The sequence below is a fragment of the Simochromis diagramma genome, unplaced genomic scaffold, assembly GCF_900408965.1.
Source record: "Simochromis diagramma unplaced genomic scaffold, fSimDia1.1 OVJJ01000421.1, whole genome shotgun sequence".
Classification (NCBI taxonomy): domain Eukaryota; kingdom Metazoa; phylum Chordata; class Actinopteri; order Cichliformes; family Cichlidae; genus Simochromis; species Simochromis diagramma.
This window is the reverse complement of record NW_024387250.1, coordinates 5490640-5518616: the sequence shown is the minus strand read 5'-3', so window position 1 is coordinate 5518616 and position 27977 is coordinate 5490640. Positions and strand designations below refer to the sequence as shown.

The following is a 27977-nucleotide window of genomic DNA, read 5'->3' as shown; positions in this document are numbered from 1 at the left end:
AGAAGTCAAGGCACAAAGTATACAAGTCTAGCCGGTGGGGGTGTTTTATGCTCCGGCAGGGGCGGAGCTTGAATTCCAAAGTGGAATGAGTTTCCTCTCGCTACGTCACTCTGGGATAGGCTGCCTGCGGGCGACCGAGCTACGCTGTCATTCAACTGGGTTTCGAGACGATTACCTACGTATTTTCTTGGTGAGTAAAACCTTAAAAAATTATTATTAAGTATTTCCATTTAAACGCGTGTGTGTATCCCCACTCACAAACCTTGTTTTTTTTTTTATTTACGTCGATCCTCGCACTCGCTTTTGCGAGCATTACAAAGTTTTAAAGCGATGCTCGCGCAACCACAACGGAAACTTTTGCCGTGAAGGCCTCGTTATCTGGTGCAACAGGTCTACGACACGAGATGCAGTTAACTTTAGTGCTATTTGTTTTTGTATTCTTTTTATTTTTTGTCGAATTTTAGAGCGTAACCATGTTTTGTTGTGTTGTCCTTTTTTAACGCAGGACTGGATCCCCCCCTCCCTAAGAAGGAGAAAGTAGCCTTGCCTGTCGCGGCTTTAGGCTCTGGGATTACAGCGATCGCCAGTCCCAACAGCCTTCGTCGAAACTGCCAGCGGGGATTCATGCTGTGTGCGTTAGCTAAATGCGGTACGAAGCTAAAATGATGCCGGTGAGTTTTATTTTATTTTCATGGCTATAAGTTTTAACCTTGTCCCATTGCGCAATCCCCCAGTTTTCGATATTGTATCACGCTGCGGCGCTATCATTGTGAATTACCTGGGCATTTAAATTGAGGTGGTAAGTTGATGCGGTTGCTACTTTGTGTCATTACTATGTCGACACAGCCGTCTGTTGTGAAGTTTATTGGCTACCATAGATGCTTGTGTTTGCGTTAGTGTGTTTTCCCCCATGTGATTTTACACTCATACAAGACTTAGTCACCTATAAACCAGTCGTAATCTCAAGTATTGTCGGTATATAGGCAGGATTCACCTGTCAGTTCTTGGCTGGCACTGGACCTATCCTCAGCTCTGGACTCCTGCCATGTCATCCCCATCATCTTCAACATCATCAGAGGTTCATTGCTTTTGCTGCAGTGCAAGGCTCTCTCTCTTTCTCAGCACTATCTTAGATGTGTGGATAGGGCAGCACACAGCAGTCTGCCTGCATGTGTGCAGTGTAGAGAAACAACCTTCCTAACAAGTAGAAATGGTGATTAATGAGTAAACCCCCCCCCCACTAGTAAACATTTAACCCTGGCAAATTTTCTAATTACCCAAACGTTTCATGGAAAATGGAGCTGCAACTAAGAAACAGTTTCCCAATCAGTCTGTGGATATTTGTTTTGATTCTTCCAAGCTGAAATGATTATAGACTTTTTCAATATTTTTTCCATAGCAAAATACAATACAGACTTTATAAACCAAAATAAGAAAACAATTAACCGTACTTCTCAAACCTTGCCCACTCTACCCCTGTAATACCAAATCAAGGATATGAACAGAGTTAGAGGTCACTGACATATTTTCTCAGTAAGATATAAAAATAAATGGTAATTTTGTGACATACATGAAGTAAACTAATAACATTACAGTTAGGTGTTAGTAACAACAGTTGCCATGCTTTCAGCAAAGGATTTAAATGATTTCCAGGTAGCATAGGAAGTGATTTAATCTTTTATCAAAATAGTTTAGTTTTCTATGTGTTATTTTATGAACAGACTGTTTTAGCACTGTCTACCACAATTTTCTTTAAAATTTACCTTGTTTCATTAAGATAAATTCTACTTTATTCATTCCCAATTTTGGGGGAAGAAAACTTGAGGTGGTAAGTTGATGCAAAATTGTTTAAGTAAAGTAGGATAACTGTAAAGTAATTACCATATGGCAAAACAAAACACCTCAGGGAAAAGGGATGATATAAAATAATATTAATAATAACTTTCAAAAAGTAGCTAAACCTGTTATTTCTATATTTTTTTCCTTTAGTTTATGTTTTTAATTCTGATTTGAATAATTCAGATAACTATGATACATGGTCATATTTTCATTTTGTCTTATTGTGAACAGCTGATGACACACTGTGTTTAATGTTGCGCCTATGTGTAGGATCTACTACTGTGGCCCTTCTCTCCTCAAACCTGTGCTACCTGTGTTCTTTCATTGAATTAATCATCTTAGCAGTGGAGAGAGTCGTGTTCGGACGACTCCTGTCTGGCGCATGACCTCAGTCTGCTACTGGCACATACTTGTTTGTTATTGCCAAGCTCGTTTCTAGTGGATACTGATATAAACTGTCACCCTTACATAACAGAGCTGTTTCTTTATTGGCCCTTAATAATTACCCTGTTTGCTCCATCTCTGTCACCTGAGGATATCTTTCTATGTGCTTTTGCTGTAAATGGGATACAGCTCCTGCTGCTCGCTGATAAACACAAACTGGTCTTTATGTAGATGTGTCTGATGTGAGGTATTGTTTTATAAATTACACCAATAGCCCATGACCCTGCTCGTGCAGGCTAGGGACTTGTGGGGTAGTGAGAATGGAGTGTCGTAATTGCTTGCTGGGATGGTAAATAGGGGGTCACTGTTTCCTGAGCACAATGGGCTGCAGGGACTCTTTAGCAGTGTGCTGTGGTGGGTACATTGTGTGTGTTTGCCTGTGCTGTGCCAATACCCTGATAAGTGATGTTCACCGTTAATTAAACCGTGGCATGGAATAACTCATTTACTCCTGATTTACTTTTATCTCTCCTGAAACCAGCCTTTGTTCTGCACACATGAATTAATGTCACATTTAGGCTTGAATTCTTTGCTGGTTTATTAGCCCATATTTTCTCTTTGTCCACTTTTTGACAAGATTAATTATACTCTATTGACAACATAAAATAACAGAAACCAAGCTGGAAGAATACATTTTGTTTGTTTTGTTGTGGGGTTTTTTGTGTTTTTTTTGTGGGTTTTTTTTTGTTTTGTGTTTTCTCTTCACATACCAAACACTTCCTCATTCCTCTCCCATGATGCATGTTGCTTCAGTGTGTAGATTTTCAAACGGATACAATTTTGTGCACCTGGCTTACATTATTTAGTTTTTCATTCTTTCACTGCTCACATTTGTACCGTGTCTTGGTTCCACATCATCAAATCTCAGTGTGCCTAGACTTTATGGTGGTGCTTTGATGGTGGAAAAGTGAGCTAATGCTGTGGGAAGCCTGATTTTGCTGTATGTGTCAACAGAAACCTGAGCAGGCTTTCTCTTTGAGTGCCACAGGCTTTGTGTTTACTCTGTGGGAGAGTTGTGTTGGTTACATAAGCAGATAGTCACATGTGATAGACAAGGACGTTCATGTTTTGACTTTATCCTTAAGAAGAAGATTGATAGGAAGACCTTTGTTAGCTGAGAACAGTTGTGTAAAAACACAGTAGGCCTGTAATATTTTGTTTTTTCATCAAAGGAGTGCACAAAATAATTTCTAAGGTGAAGAGGAAGTTCTTGTGAATGGTTGAACGCTCTGGTGACCATGTTGTTTACAACCACAGGTCTTATAGAGAAGCTGAATAATCTTCTTGAATGCATACTGTTAGATTGTGCTGTGCACCAGTGCCTCAACAACAACTCTACATTCACCTGGTTACTGAGAGGAATCACCTGAGCTGGTGTCAGATTACAGTAATTGAATACAAAGTCGCTCACTGGGAATGATCCATTTGAAAAGGATAAATGTACATTAAAGTGGTGCAAAATTTCAGTAGAACTCACTTTCACATTAGACAGTTCTCTGACTAATGTTGAGCTGCTGAATGAACAGGGAGGTCGTGTGGGGTATAGGTAACGTCAGGAAGCAAAATGTCCTTTTGTATAAATCGTTAATATAGCTGACCCCTATCTCAATGATAAGCGAAATGAATAAACAGGATGCAGTTCCTTTTTTTTGACACAGGATGTTTTTTGTTTGATGGCAAACATTCATTTTGCTTTATCACCAGTACGGTACATAGATTTATTGATAATGGTAGTTATGACATGTGTGAAGGAACAAAAGACCTAAACTAGAAGTTTTGGTCAACTAAGAGAGAGCACTTGAATAACTGAATTTGAAAATTCTTCATTTTTCACATTGCATTTACTTAACAGGTTTCCACACAGGAAGAGGCTAGCAGCGAAGCTAAGACTGTAGATAATCAGTGACATTCAGTAACTTCAAGGAGCAATGGGTGGAGAAAAAAAAAAAAGGTGACAACCCAGATTGGGTGGATCCAGCCTTAAGGGCGGTCTATACAGGAAGCTATTTGTCATGCAATTGTCCCTGACGCTTGGTTGCTATGTAGATACCCCCTATATAATGTATTTACCACCCCATCATATATCAATCACTGGTATTCTTTGCTCTCAAAATTGAACAAAAGTTTAGCTCGGGAATCATCCACTGGCTTTTTGGTCTATCACTGCTTGAAGTTGCTGAATACAAGTGATGCTCTATGGTCTCTGGTTGCCAAATTCCTGCTAGTCATCTACTTTGTTAAAGTAGTCAAGTGTTGACCAGAAAACGTACAACAACTTCAAGTGTTGATGGGCAAAATAGCTGATGACACAAAGCTCTCCGTTATTTCCGTTGCTGCAGGGACTTTTTGGTGGAAACAAATTGTATAATTTAGTCCTGAAAAGTTCCTCTAGTAGCAAAGGTCTTCTGTACTGGTAAGACTACAGTCATTCACTCTGCTGCTTCACCAAGGTTTCATTTTTACATATGACTGATTAAAGGTCACAAAGGCATCATTCACTGCTACATTTTGAATCGCATTTGTTTTTTGCATAAAATAAGAGTTGATAAAGGGTAATTTTTCTTGCAGTTAAATCCCACACAGTGGGCATTTTTTATTCAGTTTTTGTTGCACTTTTCATATTTTAAGTATCTGTATTTTCTATAATAACTTTCAGGCTGTGACTAGTTCTCGGAACATCTTCATCCAAGAGTCATGAGGCATTGGAAAAGGGGGGAAAAAAAGGATACATCCTTTCCTTTCTGCTTAATTTTGACTCCCATTTCCCTTATCTCCCAGATAAGCCGAAAGTAGGAACTCTCTCATCACGTAGACCAAAAATAGAAGAGCATTGCAAGACCGCAGATTATGAAGTGATAGGCTAAGTACTGCAGTGCAGACATAGAGAAGAGGCTTTTGTGATGGAAGCTTTCTGCAGCTTCATGTACTGTAAAAGCTGCTCCCCCCCCCAAATGTTGCAGCTGAATAAGACTACTGTGCTTTTTGCTGTTTGTTACCCCTGACCTTTTCTCCCATGCCACCTCATCCCTCTAATGCAACATAGAAAATGAGGGAGAGGGAACGCGAGATGAAGAGATATAATGCATAGAGCCGTTTCAGTTTCATAGAGTTTTATGCTGCCTCGCCTTTTTGAAGAACTGCTAAGCTGGAACCGTGTCAGGCAGAGAGAACTAAGGCACGCGCGCACAGGAAGATGCTGCTGCAGTGTCTTACAAACCTTTGCTAATTAGATTCAGAGGTGACTCCGTCAACAAGACTTAGTTGACTCATTCGCTTACTACAGCAATATCTGTAATTGAAAGTGTGTGTGGACAGAAGGTCCAGCACCCCTTAGGTGAAGTGCCCTCAGGGCATACTTGAAGATATGGCTTCTGTTATCCTCTGCTGCTATCATACTATCCACTTTCCCAGCCACTCCATTTCCCCTAAGGCATTGTGTTACATGTTGCATATGTTTATAAGGAACTGGTATTGCGTCTTAATATATTTTTTTAACCTGTCGGGCAGTGTATCTTACTTGTTTACTGATTTCATCCATATGAAATCAAGTCTTATACATGATTTTTTTTTTCGTATCAGTTAATATCATTGTGTATTATCATATAAATCAGATCACAATGTCTTCAAACTGTTTTAAATTGTTCACAAACAACCTCACAAAAAGACAAAAAACTATTTACTCACTAGTGAGCAAAGAAACACTCTTATGCTCCTACGAACACAAAAAGGGGGCAACAAATGCAGTAGTGTCTCAGTAAAGTGAGCAATGAGGCTCATGTATAGTTTAGATGTGCGACTTGATAACAAATCTGATGTACTAAAGTATGACGCAGCTGTTCAGCTCTGTGTACAACTGGAAAGGGATGTGCTAACAGTTCTCTAAGAGAAATGTTAGCACATATACTACTGTCAACTGTTCCTCCAACACTGAGGGCCAACCAAACCTGATGTTTTTCTAACTCTGTTCCAGCCGTCAGATTGGTTCAGCACAGCACTATTGTCATTGCCATTGGCCTTTCGTGCCAAAACGTGGATGGAATGAATTCTATTGACTTTACATTGACCGCGTCTCGTTTTTCTATCAAGGAAAATTTACCTTGTGAAAACTGTCTTTATCTTTTTTCACCTAGCCCTATCCAAAGGCTAACCATGTCCAGTGTTTCTGTTGGTTTTTAGTTGTGCTGATGTAAACAAAATATTGATTTTTGAAGAGTAAACAATCTGGAAGTGGAGACGCTATGCACGTTTTCATCCATCCATTTTCTTCCTCCATTGCACGAGAGGTGGGGGTTACACCCCAGACAGGTCGCTTGTCTGCAGGGCTAACAGAGAGAAGAAACATTCTTGACTCTACTAGAGTATCTTTATATGAGGAACAATTCAGAATAATGACTTCATATTTTATACTGGGCCCTTCTGCAGCTTCTGTCTGAAACTTTTTTTTCTCTGATTGGCTCCTCCTCTCAAACAGAACGCTTGACCAGCAGGTGGGTAGGGCTGCTGTTTAAGGAAATGCTGTGTGTCCAAGATGACCATATTAGGGATATCCAATTTCAGTGACACCCTGTAGAACCAAGCAGTAACAAAACTGACCTAGTTGAAACAGAAACAGCTTTTGACTCTGGGATTACTTATTTAAACAATGACCTTCTTCTTGTATACTTGCTATGTTTAATTTGAATTTCTATAAGTGTGACAGTTAAAATACACGAGCAAGGAAAGTATTAATAGGTCCTTTTAATACTTCACCCATTAATAGTCATCAGGGGATGGGTGTGGGAATTTAACTTTGGTTATATGCTACTCTTTGCATTGACAGTACATGAGATACTGTGTTTTCTGTACTTGTCTATTGGAAGCTAATTATATAATAAATTCTCTGTGACAGGACTGACTTTTATTTGGTAGTAATTGTTATATTGCAGAGTCATTGAATTATAGTACAATCTCGTGTGTTATTCCCGGAAATTGGAAACTGCAGCGGCATGCAGTTTTGATCACTCTTAACTCAATATGTGAACAACTGCATCTGGACAATTACCTTAAGAGACTCTTGCAGGAGGATTGACCCTCAGATGGAGAGAGTGGATTTTCAAGGTGGGACATGAAGAATGATATGCTTTTAGGAGTCAAATTATCTAAGGAGTATTTTTCTAACTTCATTTTCCTTTGACCCGTCCTAACCTAACACATTGAACATCAAGAGACAAAATGCCTGTAAACTGTTCTCTCTGTTGCATGAACCTTATCTTAACAATCAGTGGGAGTGCCACAATCTCTCTCTCTCACACACACACACACACACACACACACACACACACACACACACACACACACACACACACACACACACACACACACACACACACACACACACACACACACAAAACATTCCTTTGTGCAATTGGCTACAGGTAGAGTGCTGATATTTAAACTCAAGTCATCTCACAGTGCCCTGTCTGAACTGGAGAGGCTTGAAAAGCTTGTTCAGGTCTGCAGCCGGTGGCATCTGCTTTAAGGATCCAAATCACGCTGCAAAAGGCAAAGAAAATCAGCATTTTTTTTTAAACTTCATAGTTTGTCTGTTCAGTACACAGAATTTGACAGAATTGTCCTCCACCGCCCTAAAGGGACTGGAGCTCATTTAACTTGGATACAGGAGAATCGCAGACAAAGAAGCCACTTTCAGTGAAATAACCCAGGATAGCATATCTTTGATAGTTTTTTTCCCCTCTGTCTTTCTGAACCTTTTAGCTCAAGTATTGCCAGCTGCAGTCACTCTCCTACTCTTAGATGTCTTCCTCTTGCAGTGTCTTTTGTCTGAGGTTTTGATGTTACAGCCTTTCATGTCAGAGAGAGACACAGTCTTGTCAGTGTTATTGCATCTTGAACAAAGGATCCTACGCCGACTCTTAAAATTGTGGCAGTTTATTATTATTTTTTAATTTTTTTTTTTTTTTTTGAGAATACATGGTCAGACTGTTTTGCACCTATTCACTGCAGGCCACTGTTCAACCTCCAAGAAAAAAACATGATCCTATAATATAGTAAGACATAATGGCCATAGCCTAGCTGCAAGCTAGCGTGTTTCAGCTTATTATTGTCCCCTGAGCCAGCAGGCTGTTAAAAGGCTATATTTTTATACAGCGGATTAACGTAATCCCTGCGATAAAATGACCTAACCATATAGCTGCCCCGCTTTGAGGGTATCTACAGTGTAGACAGCAGTATTATGGCCATATTTCTTTGCATTGGCTATAATTGTCCGTTTGCTATTCTGAGCTGCCACATCACCCTCAAAACCCTGGGAGACAGGTTTGACTTAGCTGATGCTATGATGGAAATGGAAATCTTTTGCTATAATAGTGAGCCAGAGCAGCCGAGGCAGCTTGTCCCTTCTCCTTCCCCAGGGCTCTCTAAAATAAAATAGGAAGGGAAGTGCAATTCAGCAATTGCTTCTGTCATCCTCTCCATACCTAATAGAAAGCAAGTGGAGCATATTTCTGTCAAACATTGTCACATAAAATCATGATATTGCCAGCTCCGTTCGAACTATATAAAGCTACACAAAGCAGTATTTTCTGGTAGGCTGCTGAGCTACTTAATTTTACTTGCTGCTGTATCAATGAATATTTAATGAACACTCAATTTGTTTGGCTGAGTCAAACACCTACTTATGGTAATCTTGCCTGTCTGAGTAGGTACGTTTCTTAAAACTTGAAGAGGGTCTGCAGTGTAGTTGCTTATTGTTGAGTAGACCATAAATTATAAAGATGAAAACACTTTTCTGATATTTACTGCAGCACATAAAATAAATTCCTGTAATTTACCTTGCATGCACTGCTTTGTTTGTAATGAAAAGTCAACAAGACCTATCATTTTGAGACCTTAAAAGGTTTGCAAGGATCAAAGACAAAAAACGAATTAAAGGGAATGTGTTTCCACACATCATTTTGAATGTTTCAAAGTTTCCAACACAATATGAAAATTGGCCTCATAGATTTTTGTATTTGTATTTGTATTTGTAGTTTATACAGCTTTTGTACCATGTGTGCTATATCATAGCGAATAAGCAGTGACCACATGCTTTAGGTGGATGAAGGTCAACTGCAAAGTGCTAAGTCATCTAGATGGATAGTTGAAGTGAATACTGGTGGTCTTGGATCATCAACTTTAGTGCTGCAGCAAACTGGATTTTAGTGGGGGCGTTGCCAGCGCCCGAGATTATATTCTCTTCCCATCTGTGGTTCTCTCTTTTCCTACTATCTGTCAGTGCTCTTTCACTCTCCAAATATTAATAGGTTCACTTTAGCACTTTGGATTTCTGGGAAGTTTTCATGATGTCACCGTCTCATTCTGAAAGATCTACAAATTGTTTTTTTGAAATAATTTGATGAAGGCAGACTATATGAGTGATTTTAATTGTGTTTTTAGCATGAATGCTTAAACTATTCAAATTAACAGACACAAAAAGCCCTCATTTTAGTTTTACTTTCCAGGGTAGTGTTCTGCCACAGAGGGTGGTCTTTGGTTAGAAACACAGCTTTCTGTTTACAGCTTTCTCTTCTCTACATTACTGACAGGCATGACTCACAGCTGATTTGCTCTATTCATGAGAATCTTTCATTTGCATCCCCATTGATTCTGGCAGTTGAGTCAGGTCCTCTGACTCAGGCCAGTGCCCGTTGATTCCACCTCCTGTGTGATAAAACAAACCTCTGGTTGTAGATGTTGCTTAGGAGATCTTCAGAGGGAACGTTTCACCTGCCCACTCACTTAGTAAGCTTCATTTGAGGAAGAAAAGGGGAATAAAGCCCCTTATCCTAAGGCTGTTGCTCTTTGGCGCAGTACACACCACAGTTAAAAAGCAACCCAAATACTTTTGTTTCTGCACCAGCTGCTCTGCATGCTCACCCCCTTCAAGTTTTTTGTGCCTGTGACCTGGCTGACCTCATGTTCCCACCGTAGCCCCCGTAGGCATGGCTATTCACAGCAACTCAGAGTACAAAAACCTGGCAGTGTAACCTGGAGGTTCTGGGCATTTAAAATAATACCGCTTTTACAGTTACACGCTTTTCAGGATACTCTGTCTGAAGTCACTGTGAAGGCATGACACTGTGCAAAAACCTGGGTTTGAAACAAAACAGTTCAGTATGTTCAAGGCATGCAATATCCTAAGACACCTTATAAAATTGGTTTTATTGCTGCCTTATCAACTCCTCTTATGTGCTCATATTACAGATTGGGGGCATATTCCATTACGAGCCTTAAGCTTCTTAGCGCTTATCTTTTTATGAATGTATGATACTCGTACACTGACTTTTGATGTTTGTGTTTCCTGTCAGCGATTATATAGATTTTGGAATATCACAGACATTTCAGATGCATATTTTTTTTAAATCATCTGTGAAGGCTTTTGTTTGACTCAACCCTTCTTACTTTAATTGTTTTGACAATTGTTGCCTATTATAGCTATAAAGATGAGTAATATTCCATATAAGTATTGATTTTTAGAGTTTATTTTAAAAGGTTGTAGGTGACTGTCTGCATTTGGATCCTTGCTGATAGACAGCTCAATTTTCTGCTCAGTGTCAGTGTGTTTATTTTCTGCAGTAGCTGGAGGCATACAAATTCCAATTTATTACAAACTGCTTCATTGAGATTGCCCATTTCTCTGTAGATTGATATAAACCAGCCTTGAGCAGCTGTCAGTCACACACTTGCATAAGAACCTAGCGGTTTGCTCATTCAGAGTGCTTGGCGGGGTTTTTTAGTGTGTTTACATTGGGATGGAGGGATCTCTCACAGTGGTGACAGCACTAGTTAGTGAGTGAAATGGAATTTCAAGATCTGGCCTCTGGTTTTTCTGTTGACACAGAGGTATGAGGCCTGGGAAGCAGATCTGCTATCAGTGAAGCTCACATATTATATAGTCTATACAAACAATGAACCAAGAGGAAATTGGACACCAATTCCAGAGAACTTTTATGTTTACCTTACTTCTACTAACTCTAACAGGATCCTCTCGCTTGTGGTCTTAATTAGCTCTATCTAATCTACTGGGTTATCTGCTTCTCTCACCTGCTGTTCCAGATGTTCCTGACTGTATACCTCAGTAACAATGACCAGCATTTTACTGAGGTTCCTGTTACTCCGGAGACGCTGTGCCGGGATGTGGTGGACTTGTGCAAAGAGCCGGGGGAAACGGACTGCCACCTATCTGAGATGTGGCGTGGATCTGGTGAGTGACAGTGCTCTTTTGTTTGTGGAGTATCTGAAGGAACAGGAGTCGGTGTGTGGACACATTAGTTTTTATTTTATTTAGACAAAAAGTGCTTTTTCTCATGTTGACCACTTTGTGGTTTGTGATTAGCTTTGTGGTCATTTGCTTGGCAGTTTTTAAAGTGTTTGTCTCTTTTGAGTCTACCATGCAAATAGCGTAGAGCCCTAATCTCTGCATCAAACACAAGCACCTAAACATTTCTTACATCTCTCAGGTGGGAGGTGAGGAGTGACGTTGAGATTTCATGCCTGCCTCATTTTCACCGTTTCTAAGAGTCAAAGAGTATACAACATCAGAACTCAAGGAGCCAGGCTTCATAGCCGTTTCCATGGTGATACTGCCATAGTAGTGAAAAAGTGCCAATTATTGTGTTTGAGTACTTCCAGGAGTGGTCTGAAAGGAGATTGATGAATACTGAAGAGATTGTCTCATTTTGCACCCATTCACCACAGGCCACTTTTGAATCTCCTTGAAAACACAGCAGTGACATTTTGCATCCAAATTAGATGTAAAGTTATAAATTATATTTATAATATTTTACTTAACTGCTTCATTTTGCATTTCTACCATTATTAAAAGATCAGTTTCACTCACCTCTACTTAAGCATAATGTGTTAACTCATCTGTGTAATGAAATGCTGAAAGACAATGTCTGAAGAACAGCTGATGAGCTCAGTGCCAAGAGGCATAATTGACAGCACGTTATAGTTGTTTCCCCTGAAGTCATTGCTTAGATAGATCAATGGCATGCAAACTGTGTTGACAAAATGAATCATCCTTCAATTTGGGTTAGACTGGATTCACTGAGTAAATGGCATGTCCAAACTTGACATGCATTCGTGTTTTAGCCAATCCAAGTGAAATATTATGAAAACTTTTCAATATTTATTTGTGGGCTAAAATGTTTTATTTCGACTTGCAGAGAGACCTGTAGGTGATGGGGAGAGGATGCTGGATGTGCTCCAACGATGGGGACAGCACAGATCAGAGGTGCGCTTCTTTCTGCGTCACAACAGAGCTCCTAGCAGGGAATCAGGTAAGCAACTGTTTGCAATACACAACAGATAGTGAAAAGAGGCTTTAATGTCTGATACTGCTCACACACAAGAGTTATGATTGGGTGAGCACTGTCTCCAGAGGTGCCTGCTGTCTTTATAATGCACTATTCACTCAATAAACACTATGGTATTTTTCAAACGTTTATCCAGAAGAGGGCTTTATATTTGGAGCCCTCAGATCCTTCATCCTTGCTGGAATCAGCGTGTCCGAGTCACACTATCAGAAGTCTGTTACTTTTCAATTTTCTTATTAACACAGAAAAGTCTAGTATTTTTTTCATAGACTATCCTCTCAACCCCGAGTTGCATAACTAAGCCCTTTTTACCTCTCACAGCTTGAGTCTGGCCCAGGGATTAGGTGGCTGTTTTCCCTTTGTGTTATCTTAGCCCGCTGTTGTTTTCCCACACTGAGAGCTTAGCTCTGATCATTATTTGCAACACAGCTCTGTATTAAATTTTTCAGTTACTGTATTTTTATGCGGGTTTATTTGGTCCTGTTGCCGTGTTTACATTAGTTACGGCAGTACGGATGTACTCTGTCCTGCCCGAAGGTTGCAGTTAGTTAAATGTTTATACTTCCCCGATACTGTTCGAGCATGCTCTTTTTCACATGTCGGAGGATAAAATGGAATGTCACCAATCTATTGGACTGCCAGTACATTTGAACTTCTTTTCATTAATCTAATGTTATGCCTGCGTCATGTCTGAGTAAGCAGCCACACTAATTATACTTTTTATAGACCTTTACTTTCAGCATAGCATAAATATGAAATGCAATCATTAACAAACAGGCACAGACAAAATTCTCAAGTTACTGGGCAAAAAAACATGATTAGTTTGAAGACTGCCCTAAACATGAATAATCTTACTTTTCTTCTATAATATTTTACTATAACACACAGACTCTGTAGTTAGTGACAAAGAACTAAACCTTAGAAAAGAACGCCGAAAGAACTAAACTTTCAAAAGAGTTGTCACGCTTCACCAAATTCAGTGCCATGTGACAATAGTCAATGACACATAGGCAACAAAATGCCCCAGAAAATCATGGGTGTGCTTCTGCTCTGTCATTGACTTGATATATCTAAATGAAGTGAGGAAAATTAATGGAAAATTAATCACTGTGTGAATGTCTGAATGCTGTGACTATAACAGTTTGCGTCACTCTTGAGCTTAGCGGTGTCTTACATTCCCATCAGCGATTAACCAGCATCTATTAAACCAGTTATTTAGCTTCTGGAGCGGCAACCCATGAGGCTTTGATCTATGGGCTTGCATGAAGCTCTAATCGTGGTTGGTCAATCCTCTTTAAACCACATAAAGCTTCCTGTACTAACAATACTGAATGTTAAATTTGTTGATTTTCAGACATCTGTTTATAGTGATTAGTTTGTATCTAGCATGCATACTGTATGCTAGCAGTTAAACTATATAGTAAAGCTATTATGGGCTTTCATCATGGGATAATACTTTAGGGATAGGACCCAGATTATCAGACATGCATGCCAAATGCCAGTAAAACGGTTGGCTATATGGTTATATCTTCCTAGACAAGCATATATACATGCAGTAGTGTACCCACCCCACTAATAAGTCATTATTGATGAGGTTGAATCCCAAGAGATTTTTTACAAGTTACAAAAAGCAGAAGAGGTAAAGAAGTTAAAATAATTCAGCACTAGCCTGTCATTTTTTCAGCTGGTATACACCCTCCTCTATAGCATGTCAAGACAAACCTATAAGTCTAAATGTGTATGACTGTTTGTCAGAGACACTGAAGGGCAAAAGGGCAAAAGGACAACAGGACGTTCCAGCCATTTTTTTTCTTGTTGATCCTTCATTTCTTTTAAGGTGGTCTAAATTTTAATGTCTGATGAAATCTCCACTTATTTTCATTACTTAGGAGGATCAAGAGGCTCAGATTCAAAGAGAAATGGAGTGAAGGGTCCCCCAGAGAGAAGGATGGAGAATGGGGTGAGTTATTAACTTTTTTTCTGACAAGTGGTTGAAATGGTTTACACTATTTTACATTCATTCACATTGAATGGTAGCTGATGTGAATAATTAGAAACATGTCAATTTGGAACAATGTCTATTTTTTTATTTTTTTTTATTTTACTAATAAGGGTCATGCATTTAGTATCGGCATAAAGTCTTCTCCCAAAATGTAATTTCTTTATACTTGACGAGTTGAAGTTAATTGTGTGCTCTGGGATACTGATTAGTTCCTTTCAGTTCTCACACCCTGCAGTGTTTTTCTGCAAAATTAATCAGTGCATCATAACATGGATATGACTGCAAAATGATTATTCAGCTGAGGATGTCTCCTTGGGGAGTAAATATTGTACAATGAATTCTGAAATCCCCCCCTTCCCCCCCAAAATGCTTAAACTGCTCCCCCTTTTAAGGAGTATAACTGAAACTAAATCTGATGTTTCAGTAATCTCCCCACATATGTTTTGCATTTTTTACTTTAGGCCTCCTGTTATAATTTTATTTTAGACTTTTATAGTGGGAAAAATGCCTTCAGCTTGAATATATATTTAAAACATGAATGTGTTTCTTTTTGTTCTTTCTTTCTACACAGGTGGCAACGCCCCGGATGGACATGACGCTGGCTGAGCTACAAGAGATGGCTGCCAGACAGCAGCAGCAGATAGAAACCCAACAGCAACTTCTTGCCTCCAAGGTGCATAAAAAAGTGCAGTAGAAAGAGATGGGTGCCTATAAGAGATTAAGGAGTTAAGTGGAGACAGTATTGAAGTCAGTACTAGACTAAAAATGAGTTCATTTAGTACATTAAATGAGTACATTCTATTGTACTTATATAATGCATGTTTATGTAGAGTTTGTGATAGACAGGTAAGGCATGGGTGGATGTGGGCATAGTTTCATTTGAGAAGCCTGAGACAGTTTACTGTCTCAGGTTCTCACTATGCGGGACACATCTGATATCTAAACTTGTTTTTTTACTTTGTTCAGGATTGATTGACAAGAAGAAAGATATGATAGAAAATAGGTGTGATATAGTAAAATACTTAACTGAGTGCTTATTCCTTCTATGTTTTTTTTTTTTTTTGTTTTTTTTTGTTGTTTTGCGGAAGCACTTTAAAATGTTTTTGTTCTTCTAAATCACCCACGCAGTATATGCAGTTTTATAGTAACTTTAAAAACTTTGCGTCTTCTTTTACTTCCTTAAATATGCTCCTAGGGCTGTGGTTTAGGTCCTTTAGGCATTTAAGCATTCACTTCCAAGCACTGTGTATACATCAGCACAGTATAACAAGTCCAGGAATGTGACTTCCAAGCAGTCAAGTACAAGCATTACATGTATACTTGACTGCTTGGAGTAAATAAAGGGGCATTGTCGTCATCATCACCTGACCCGTGGCTGGGATGTGCTTATCTTGGAACCTGCTGGGAGAGCTCTGTCATGTTTACAATATACCATGTGACACCTGAAGAGCGATGATTGATTCTGAAACCAACCAATTTTTAAATACCATTGCTAACATTTAAGCTTTCTGTAGTCAGAATTTGTTTGATTTTTTTTTTTTTTTGCTGGATCCAGTGGAAGTAATGCAAACTATCTCCCTCTCAAGCCCCCTCCCCCCCCTTGATTTGTTTTCAGTACTTTCCACAGTTGCATCTGTTTCTGCTATTTAACTACCTGGGAATAGCTTCCCAAGGCTACCAGGGAAAGCAAGTTACTTCCTGATTTTCATTACAGCCAAGGACTTGTGGCAGGAAGTATTTTGCACTGAAAGCAAGGGTTATAGGCAAGCCAGTTATCAGTGACTTCATTTTATTTTCAGTAGCATTGCATTGTGCGAACATCATAGAAGGAAAAATGTACCTATTGTCTGTTCAGAGGAAGATGAACCAGGAAAAACTTCTATCAGTGGCCCTTATACGTGTAGCCCACAAACATTTAAGCAGTGTACATAGTGCAGTCATGCATGAGGAGGCATGTGTTTGTTTAATTATATATATTTTTTTAACAAGTGCTCTGCTTCCTCTTTGTTCTTTCTTGTCTCTAGGAACAGCGGCTGCGCTACTTGAAGCAGCAAGAGCAGCGTCAGCAGCAACAGGCATCTGAGCAGGAGAAGCTCCAGCGCCTCAGAGAGAACATTGAGAATCAGGAAGCTCGGCTCAAGAAGGTCCGGGCCCTCAAGGGTCAGGTGGAACAGAAACGTCTCAGCAATGGCAAACTGGGTGAGTTCGTTAACTTTGAATTCACGACTGGATGCCTGCTAAGAGTATGGTGTGAACCATTAAAGTTTGAAATTTATTTTGGATTAAGATGCGCTGTATTTCTGTGACTGACTGTCAACATTATATTGTTTGTCTCTCTTTGCTTTCTTTCTTCTTACCTCTGTCATCATCACACTCAATCCCTCTCCCTTTCCAGTGGAGGAGATAGAGCAAATGAATAACCTGTTCCAGCAGAAGCAGAGAGAACTAGTGATGGCTGCGTCCAAGGTGGAGGAGCTCAGCCGGCAGCTGGAGTTGCTCAAAAATGGCAAAATGGATAACTTCCATGACAACCAGAGCTCTGTTGCAGAGCTGGACCGCCTCTACAAAGAGCTACAGGTGTGAAGTAATAAAGGAAAATTCAAGTCCAAACATATTACTTGTTTAAAATTAGCACAGTTTTTGATTTGTGTTTGTGCTGGTTGGTCAGCTGAGGAACAAGCTCAACCAGGATCAAAACTCAAAGCTCCAGCACCAGAGAGAAAGTCTGAACAAGCGCAACCTGGAAGTGGCTGCTATGGACAAACGGATCAGTGAGCTCCGAGACCGGCTGTGGAAAAAGAAGGCAGCCCTGCAGCAGAAAGAGAACTTGCCCGTAAGTATTATTGCACCAAAACTACATAAAACAACAACAAACAAATAAACAAAAAAACCCCAATCGCTTTAATTGTTATATGGCACCCTGACAATCTTTCAGGGTACTAATTTTAATTTCTGGTACTAACTAGTAGAAATGCTTTTGATCAGAACTCCCCCTAGTGGCCTTGTGATAAAAAGCTGTTTGTATCTCTACGTCTGACATTCTGAGCTCAAGCTTCTCACACTTTCTTTCCTCTGTTTGGAGATGGTCAAGTGATGCTCCCCCCACCCCCACCCCTCCTCACTCACTCAGAGCAATCAGTTCCTATCTGTCTTTTTCCAATATTGGATCTTGGTGGGAAAGGAAGGTTGTTCTGATCATATAAAGGAATTGAGTTTGATTTTTCACTCCCACTCCTTCCCTCGGTTGTGTTTTCAGTCCCATTTGACAGAAACAAATCCAGAAGATGAGAGAGGAATAGTATGTGCAGACTTCCTATCACGGACACGCAGGAATGTCAGTGAAGATACTATCTATTTCTGGTGGGGCTTATAAACATGAAAAGTGGAAGAATTCAGTTGCCTTTTTAAACCGTCTTTTATGCAAACATTTATGGCAAGATTCAACACACATTAAAAATCAGAAGCCTGAGTTAAGGCAGTCTGTGGTGGTAATCCTGTTTAGTGTTGAGGTATCAGTTCTGATCTCACTCTCTGGTGTCTTTCTGCTCCCCCCCCCCCCCCCCCCTTCTAAAAGATGTTTGAAGGTTGCCATGGGACTGTAAATAAATCAACAGATTTTTATGAAACAGAATGTGAGAAGAAAAATTACCATATTTACTGTTTGAGGTTAAATCTGAGGGTGGACAGAATAAATAAAATAAATAAATAAAAAATCCTGATTGGTTGATATTGTGCTTTCACCTTCTCAATTACATGAGTCACTGTAATCTGTCCTCTATGCACTTATTTAATTATGTTCTCCTAATCGTGGCTTTATTGGCTTCCAGCACGAACTTTCTATTACAACTCAAACTTTTAACGACAAATATTATTTTTCATTAAAAGCTGATACAGTTGTTATGTTTTATCTGTGTTTTTAGATTCAAAATACAGCCTCGTGAGTATTTGGTTTGCAGTATTTACTCAGCCAAAACAGTGTTGAAGATTAAAAGTTAAAACATTTAATAATACATTTTAGAAAGAAATGTAAATCTATTTTAATTGTTTAGATAATGAGCAACTCGTGCATTACTTTATAGCCTTCTGTACAGAAGTAGTACATAGAAAGGTGTTTATGTGTGCATGTGTGTTTGAGAGGAAAGCTTGAACAGGGGCTCGTGAGGTGATTTACCCACACCCTGCCTAGAATCATAATGAGTGAGCCTTTTTCTCACCAGCACAAAGACACACTCCATCCAAGCTGCTCTCTCCTCCTACTAAACAGCAAGCGTCCGGCTAACATCACCCAGCAAACACGTCTGAACATACTGACCAAGAGGTAGTCTGAGAGCTGCCAGCTGAGAGTCATCTCACACCATCTTAGTCACATACTTCAGAAAACAGTGAAAAGGGCCAATACTGGATAGGGGGGGAAAGGGGGGATTATTTGGTATTTTGAACTTCTGTTGCATGTTTGTGCTTTTGTTTTCTCAAGAATGGCTATCCTGGTAAAGAGAGGGCTTCAAAAGAAACACACCTTCAGGTAACTAAACTAGTATTGCAGCTATACATATGTACCTGTTTGATTTCTAAACTGAATGTGATTTGGCTTCAGACTTTGTTAGTTTTTGCATTTGTTTAACTTTTGTTGCTCCATTCATTTGATGGATAAAACCTACAATGATCATTTTGTTTTAAAGGGAAACGATATAGGACCAGCTTTTGTTGAGCTGTAAGAACTCGTGCCAACTTATAGGTGAACATTGATCAGTCAGTTTTCTACATGTGGATAATTCAAAAAAAAAAAAAAAAGGCATGAATTGCTGTGTTTATATTGAAGGTGCTGTCCTAACTTAATAAAGCAACAACATTTAGGAGACTGCTGCGCTGCTCTGGAGTCATTAGATCTTAAAATGTTTGGTTTTTTTTATTTAAAACATTTTTTTAATTTGTGATTAGTAAACATTGTAAATATGCAAATAAACGTGTGTGTGTGTGTGTGTGTGTGTGTGTGTGTGTGTGTGTGTGTGTGTGTGTGTGTGTGTGTGTGTGTGTGTGTGTGTGTGTGTGTGTGTGTGTGTGTGTGTGTGTGTGTGTGTGTGCGCGCTGAGAAAGTAACTGGATATCTATGAAAGTGTTTTAAGACACTAAGGTTGGAGATGTCAGTCGGTTATTCCAGCATTTTTGTTCTAGATTATAACACCTGCTCTGCTGCACCTATTCTTGGGTTTTTGCCTTCTTGTGGCATTTATCAACATTTGTTTCTATATGACAAATCCTACACACTTGGACTCCTTGTCTGGCCATCTTTAGGTTTATACACCACCAACTGGCATAAATACAAAGGTCCCACACTAAGGTTCTTGAGAGTAAACTTCACAAAACAAATGATCATTCTGAAAAAGGCTGAACACTTCCTTGCTCACAAGAGTTAATCCATGTTTTTTTTTTTTTTTTCTATCTTTGGGTGGGGAGGAATAAAAACATGGCTTGCTCTGGCACCACTCACAGGCTAAAGTGAACTTTTCACCCACCAAGTAGAAAAAACTTGTATAGGAGAATTTTCAAGTTTCCCATTTTTTTTCATCCACTGTGTATTTGTTTAAGTAATCGACTTAAGTGCCTTTCATTTTTGAAAAATACATTTTTCAAAATTGTCAGCGTGTTTTCTGTGGACTCATTTCAGCAGTTTACAGTTTTGATTACCATTCTGTCATTTATGTTCATTTGTCTAAATATTGTATCCCTTTCTGTGGTTTACTGTAATACAGGCTCTTTAAATTGCTCTCACTAACCAGTCTTCTTTTTACTTTCTCTACCCTTTCACTGTACAGTTGCCTTCCGATGCCCAAGCCGGACAGCAGTCGGGTCCGTCTCGTGTGGCAGCGGTCGGTCCGTACATCCAGTCGTCCACTATGCCGAGGGGCCCAGCGAGACACGATTTGCTTGTAAAACCTGCCTACCCAGACGGCACTGCCACCCTCCCAGCCCACGAGCCACAGAGCAAAGCGGGGACAGGTGAGCACCCAGACTGCGCAGTCTGCTCTTAAAAGTTTTTCCTTTTCTGATTTTGACTCAAATATCAGGCTGTCATCTTTACATCACCAGCTAAATTATGTTTCTTGTTTTTTTTTGTTTTGTTTTTGCTTTTTCAGTTAAATACGTTTTGTTAATTTCAGCATGATGATAGGTAAAAGTCTTTTCACTCTTCAGTAAAGGAGTAGAAAAGTGCTGTATAAAGAGCAGTTCATTAACCATTTACCATTTACAGCAGGAGCAAAGGAGTCTGGGACACCTGCTGGTTGTGATGTCTTTTTGAGCTCAGAAGGTAGCTAGTTACTTCCTGGGTGCTGTGCTGTGATCTAGCATGGCTTAGCCTGAACTTCACAGTCTTTTGTTTTTTTGGGATGTTGTTTTTTTTGGTTTTGTTTTTTTTTGTTTTTTTTTTTTAAACACTTTTTTTAGGTTTTGAGTAAAGTAGTTTGAGTTTTTGTTTTGCCAAAGTGTGTGTCTCGCATGCCTTTCTTAATATAGATTCAGAAACAGCTATACAGAAAATTATTTATACCATAAGAAATTAAAACTCCAAACAATGCTACTTACCTTTATTTTATTAAGGCTGCAAATTTGTCCCTAATGTAGTTGCTCCTGTGCTGCTTTAAAATCAATCTGTTTCACATCTTGTTACATGGTAAACTGGGGACAGCACTAAGGTATGTTCTATGTAATGGAAGTGAAAGTGTGATCCAACCAATGATAGACCAGAGCAACATATTGTTCTTTCTACCATCCTCCACACTGTAATTCCTTCTTATGCGCTTCATCTCTCTATCTTACGGGATGAGAGAGTTACTCTCTCATCCTAAAATTGGTCCGTCAGTAAGACTTTGTGCCAGCAGTATGCTTCAGGTTATTAAAAATGAATGATCCAACACCAAAATTAGTCATTACCAAACAACAACAGAAGAAATCGTCATCTCATGTTTTCCTATTTAAAGCAATATCACATACCAAAAGTGAATGGAACAGGCATCTCTCCAGTCTGTTGTGTTGTTGCATGCAATTATTTCTGCATGCTGAGTTGATTTGCAGTATGGAAAGAAGAGAGATAGGGATGGGCGGGGATGAGAAGGGATCTGCTCTTTCTATACACTCATTCCCATTTCCTCTCTATCAGGGACGTTGTGCACAGTAACAGGCAGGCTCCTGGGGGTTGTGCTGTGGTCTGCATGGCCCCTTGGGGGGCCCAGGCTGGGCCCATCCAAAATCATGTTTAGAACCAGAGGAGATCTGGAGCTTTAAGGCTACTTTGTTTTTTGTTTTTTTTGTCTTTCGAATGCTTCTTCCTCAGAAGCCATGTTCTTGCTTAAGCCTCTGAAAGAGCTGCGGGCTAAAAGAAAAGGTACACACTTGTGTTGTGTGTGTGTGTCTGCACGTATGCGCTTCCCGATATCTTTGCTTAGATGTTTTCATTTTTCATGACTGTTATCTTCACCAAAAACGAGTTTTTTATCATTTCCTTGCTGGATCGTTGATCCCGTTTGCTTGTTTTGCTGCTGTTTGTTAAAGCGTGCTTGTTGAGTTTCCTCCTCAGTTCTTTCTCTGCGGCTCTAAATGGGTCAGTTGGAACAAACGCATAACCTTCACTTGAACTGACATCCTGGGTGGACTGTGACCAACCCAATCTGGTCTGGACTGGTCTAGAAAAATATATGGGGCTGTTGGTGTATTGGTACAGCCCTTCTTCAGATGGACCATTTAACTAAAGTGTGTAGACACTGTGACGGAAGTCATGGTTTTGCTATGTGTTGCTACTTTTGCTAGTTGTAAGATACCCCTCCATGCTTTTGTGGCTTATCTGACCAGAGATTTCCGCAGACATGGAAGCAAATGAGCAAATGAAGAGCAATGCAAAATGCCACAAAATCTGTTGTTGTTTTTCAAAAAAGGTTTATGTATGACACTGCACGACACAAAGCTCTATGAACTTTGTGTTTATAATGAATGAATTTCTGTGTTGATGCTTTAGTTCATTATTTCTTTAAAAACCGATTGCATCTCATTTTATACTTTATCTTCTCTGTCCTCTTCTGCTGGCTCACCAGGCCTTCAGCCAGGGAAACTGGCAGAGTGGAGTTCTTCAGGTCCAGAGCCCAACACCAATGGTCACGGTTCTGCTTCAACACTGCCACGAATGAACTTTCACTCCAGCTCTAACACAGACCAAGGTAAAGACACAGGCACATACTGCACACGTGCAGAAATAAAGTGCAATCCCTTCCTGTTCCTATAAAACAAGATTTTTTTTTTATTTTTTTATTTTTTATCTCAAACTGTGTTGAAACTAATTTTTTCATCATCTTCTCCGTTTGTTTTGTGGCTAGATGATTCAGAATTGAAGAGGGACAGGAAAGTGCGTCCATATTCCATGTTTGAGCCAACAGAGGCTCCGGCTACCTCCCTCCGCAAAAACCAGAGCAGTGATGACCTTGTCAGGGATGTTCAGGTGAGGGGGAATGAAAACATATTTTTTATATCATCATGAGAAAAAAAATACTAGAAAGATTTGTTAATACCTGTAGAAAAAAAACCCTAGCTTATTTACTATCTTTCTCTTTCCTCAACTTCCATCAGTCGGCTCCCAAAGCTCCAGTCAAGGTACCTCCCCCTGTCCCCAGCAAACCGAAAGGCCCCGTTATTGTTCCCTATGGCAAACAAGGCCTCAACACAGGCACCTTCCCTAAAGCCAAGCCCCACAGCCAGCAGCCCCACACCGCCCAGAGCCGCAGCCCTCACCCACCGTCACAGAGCCAGACACTCCCTCTACCCTCCAAGCAGGACACTCCACCTGCAGCCACGGTACGGCCCTTCACCTCAGACCTCCCCTCCTCCAAAGAAGCCAACCTGAGTAAACCGCAAATCGTAGCTGCCAGCTCCATTTACTCCATGTACACACAGCAGTCGTCGGGTTCAGGAAAGCCTTTCCTGCCTGTTGTGCAGGGCTCTCTCAACAGGGCTCAAAACCGCACCAACGGATTTGTCAGTGGTAAGAATATACATTAAGCATCTTTGTATACACAGTTGATGTAGATGGGTTCATATATAAAAAATGAAAAGGGAGTTTATCTAAGTCCTGAATCTGTCCTCAGAATCTTTTTGTATTCCACACTAACTCTGTAAAATAATATAGCCCATTCATTTAATGAGGAAGACGAAACGGGAAAAAAACCCTACTTGTTGTAATTAATGAATTAAAATAAATACAAAAAATCATCAAATACATTGTTATTATGAATTGCAATTTAATAATAGAAAGCATAATGATTATGCTGTGACATGGTGAAGGCTGCTGTAAAGAAGCTCCATCCTCTGAATATCAAGTTAGTAGAAGTAGAAGGGAGAGAAGTGGTGAAATTTGTCCAAAAAAGAGCTATGCATCAAAAAATTTCTTCTTTTTTTCTCTCTCGCTATCTTAAACACTTGTTTCCTGTTTTTTGTTTGTAGTTTATGGTAAACCACTGATCTCCAGTGGAGGCTCCCCGCATCCAGAGAATCCATACTTAGAGCGTCGCTCCCCAGAAACTGAACTTGACAACAATGGAACCAACAACACAGGCTCCAGCTCATCTGAGGGGCAGCAGCCAGAGACAGAGCGCATCCCCCGGCCACTCAGCCCTACCAAGCTGCTTCCCTTCATTTCCAACCCCTACAGGCAGAGCGATGGTGACCTGGAAGCCCTGAGAAAGAAACTCTACAATGCCCCTCGGCCTTTGAAGAAACGCAGCTCCATCACTGAACCAGAGGGTCCGGCAGGGCCCAACATTCAGAAACTCCTTTATCAGAAAACTACCCTGGCAGCTATGGAGACCACTGTGAACACGCCAACCACTCCCACGTTTACTGGAGAAGCAGCGAAAGCGGTGGAAGGATCAGCCGGACCACATGGTTCAAGCCTTCCGACTGGCACCGAAAACTACCCATCAGAGGGAGGACAAACTCAGGAACCCTCACAGACCACAGGTATCAACACTCCACTCCCAGCCTTTACTGAACAGCCCTACACACCACCGGCCATCCCGGAGACTGAGGAAATTATTCCCCCTCCTCCACCATCCCACCCAGCCCCAAGGCCAGATGATGCTCTTTTCCCACCGCCACCACCTCCTGGTCTGGAGGACACAGAACCTAGTTTGCCCCCTCCACCTCCAGAAGGCTTCCTGGAAGAATTCCCCCCATACCCACCACCTCCATACCCCAGCGGAGCAGAGCAGGACAGCTTCGGAGAGGACACCTTCAACATGAAAGCACCTGAGGTCACTGGACAGGTCACTCTGCCACCGGTATGAATCTTAATCTGTAGAATCTCAATTATAACATGGCTGTTAGCTGTTTGTTTTTGAAAGAAGAACTAGTCATTGCAGTCCACAGGAGACACTACCTGTGTTTGTATTTGTGCTGCGTGCATTTTGTAAATCCTCTCACATGTTTGTTAGGGGCACATCATGAGTTACACTTGGCCCTGCTGAACACCAGTGACCTGCTGTGGTGTTATATAATTGAATAATCACCATCAAGTACTGCTATTGTTTCAGGAGAAAATGGGCTTCATTCTGCTCTCTTTAAGCCGATATCCACCCCGCTTTGCACAGTTTACACATTCTCTTAAAAATAAACACCAGTTTACTTTTTCTTGTTGCTTAACTCCTTAAGCAGTTTTGATCTTAAGGTAGCAGGTTGTAACACTGAGAAATCAGTGTTATGACCCATTTTCCAGCCCAGTCCCCTCCTTTTGTCACCTCAATTTGAAAGCTAAAGAACCTTTTTTTCCATATTGGGTTGCATAATCGTGGTGTTGGAGGAATTAATTAGTTTTTTTCAGCTTGTGTTCATAAACTGGATTAGCTTGCTGGAAGCACAAGTCCCTCATTTGCTTTAAGCCCACACTGAGGGCAAGAGCAAGTGGACGTCTCCTCTCTCTGAGATTTATATTTCTTTTCTGTGCTGTTCAAGATCGTTTATGTGATACACTATTATGGTTGTGTCTTTAGGGAAAGAGGACCAATCTGCGCAAGCCTGGTTCTGAACGTATCGAGCACAACATGAGAGTCAAGTTCAACCCACTGGCTCTGCTGCTGGACTCTTCTCTGGAGGGAGAGTTTGATCTGGTTCAGAGAATCATCTACGAAGTAAGAAATCTCTCCCACAAGCTTGTTATATATTATATTGTCACTCCTGTTGGTAATCTGCTCTGGTATTATACTAGTATTTCACTTCTCGTGGTTTCTGAATCACAGGTGGAAGATCCAAGTCAGCCCAATGATGAAGGCATCACTGCTCTACACAACGCTGTCTGTGCCGGCCATACGGAGATTGTAAAGTTCCTGGTTCAGTTTGGTGTCAATGTTAATGCCGCTGATAGTGACGGCTGGTAAGTTCATGCTCGCTGCTGAGCACATTCATTTTATTTTTGCTTTTTTGGACATTTTTAAAGTACTTCTAGCGATCTTTACTGTTTTTCTTTTTTCCTAATACGTGTCACATTTTCTCCTCTTTGTTTTTCCATTTTTTTTCTTTATTTTTTCAATTTAAAAAAAAAAATAGGACACCTCTTCACTGTGCTGCATCCTGCAACAATGTGCAAGTGTGCAAGTTCTTGGTGGAGTCTGGAGCAGCAGTGTTTGCTATGACTTACAGCGACATGCAAACGGCAGCTGATAAATGTGAAGAGATGGAAGAAGGCTACACCCAGTGCTCTCAGTTCCTCTATGGTCAGTAAAAGCTGTTTTGTCTCTCCATTATTGTTTCCTATCTTGTGAATGTTGTTTTTTCCCCCTCCCTCTTTCAACAAAAACTCAGTGTTTAAAATGTCATTTTTCCTCAGGCGTGCAAGAAAAAATGGGTATCATGAACAGGGGTGTGGTCTACGCCCTTTGGGACTACTCTCCTGAAAACCCTGATGAGCTCTCGTTCCACGAGGGAGACTGCATGACCATCGTCCGCAGGGAGGACGAAGATGAGATCGAGTGGTGGTGGGCGCGCATGGGCGACACTGAGGGTTACATTCCCCGCAACCTCTTAGGGGTGAGTTATGAATCGGCGTATTATCAGTCTAGTATTCTAGGTGTTAAAATGTGGATTATTAATATGTTTTTTGTGTTGTCCTCTATAGCTCTACCCCAGAATAAAACCAAGACAGAGGACGCTGGCTTAAAATACAGGAATCCCTGCACATTTCCACTCTGGCAGAACTTTGAACACACACATATACACAGGCTTTAATAGACTGGTGAAGAAAAGGACACCTTGTGAGATGATAAGATGAGGACAGACCAAACAATATGAAGGATCAAATGTTTCCGGCACTTTTCTGTATCGACAAAAGAGAGGGAGTCACCCTTTATTATTTTTTTCTTTTCCTTTCTTCTTTTTAATTACAGGTCACACTGTGTACTGTGTGCTTATGACACTAAAGGCTTTCTTTTCATTTATTTCCACTGCTTTTGTATTTAGTGTCTGGAATGTTGTCTGACGTCACAGTGGGATGTAAAAGGAACAAACAGTATTTTTTATTCATTGAAAGTGATTTTTACACATTGGAGTAGTCTTTTAAATCTTATGTCTGGAATACTGGTTATTTTCTAACACACTTGGGACTCTGTGTTGCATGAGGTTAATGAGTGGAGGGTGATGATGATGATGCTTTTGAAACACTCTGTTACTGTGACAATCTTTCAGGGCGTATTTGTCATCGCCTGTGTTAAGTCACTGTGCCTCTGTACAACTGCCCTGGAGCTGTAAAGTTTCGGCCGTGACCACTGCTGTTCTGGCTAAACAATTAGAAGAAGAAATAACAGCTGGGGGAGGGAATACAGCGCCGAAGCTGTTTGCTTTATCTCTTGCTGTACGTTCTGTGGTCAATGACACCTCAAAAGCTGGCTTGCTTTCCTGCAGTTGCATGTGGTTGAGATGCCACAGATGATGTGTATACATGTGTTTCTGTCATAAAAGATAGCTAAATGTCACTGTAGGAGTTATTTTATTACAAAACTTCATAAGAGGCTGTCTGAGGACACAGGAGAATAACATGCAGTATGAGTTTGATACAGCCATTCTGTGAAGACAAAGCTGTCACAAACCTTTTCCAAGTAAAATCGATTCCTAAAAGCAAAAATAATTAAAATAAGATGTAGCTTGAAATATCTCAAGACTCAGCTCACCACATATCAATCAGTGCTGATGTATTTATTTTTTTGTTACCTTTTTTTTCCCTTAGCCATTTTGTCAGAATTGTAACCACATATGTATTGTAGTATTTCAAACATTTACAATAAAAACTTTGTACTAAGTCGCTCTAATGT

General features: G+C 40.3%; 1 protein-coding gene across 2 annotated transcripts; it reads left to right on the top strand.

Annotated features, from left to right (window-relative positions):
• Positions 1-54: 54 nt before the first annotated feature.
• On the top strand, positions 55-27964 carry LOC120714817 (apoptosis-stimulating of p53 protein 2-like). 2 transcript variants are annotated; one of them, XM_040001307.1, is made up of 20 exons: positions 55-190; positions 506-671; positions 11377-11524; positions 12489-12602; positions 14528-14598; positions 15212-15313; positions 16665-16839; positions 17036-17217; positions 17309-17473; positions 19115-19162; positions 20454-20637; positions 22725-22847; positions 23004-23125; positions 23254-23665; positions 24124-24959; positions 25668-25805; positions 25914-26047; positions 26221-26387; positions 26501-26700; positions 26789-27964. In XM_040001307.1, exons 2-20 carry the CDS (start codon positions 645-647, stop codon positions 26828-26830), a joined length of 3390 nt encoding a protein of 1129 aa, XP_039857241.1. In that variant the 5' UTR covers positions 55-190; positions 506-644; the 3' UTR covers positions 26831-27964. The 2 variants fall into 2 exon arrangements, with proteins under 2 accessions (XP_039857241.1, XP_039857242.1); XM_040001308.1 differs by lacking the exon at positions 19115-19162.
• Positions 27965-27977: the final 13 nt, after the last annotated feature.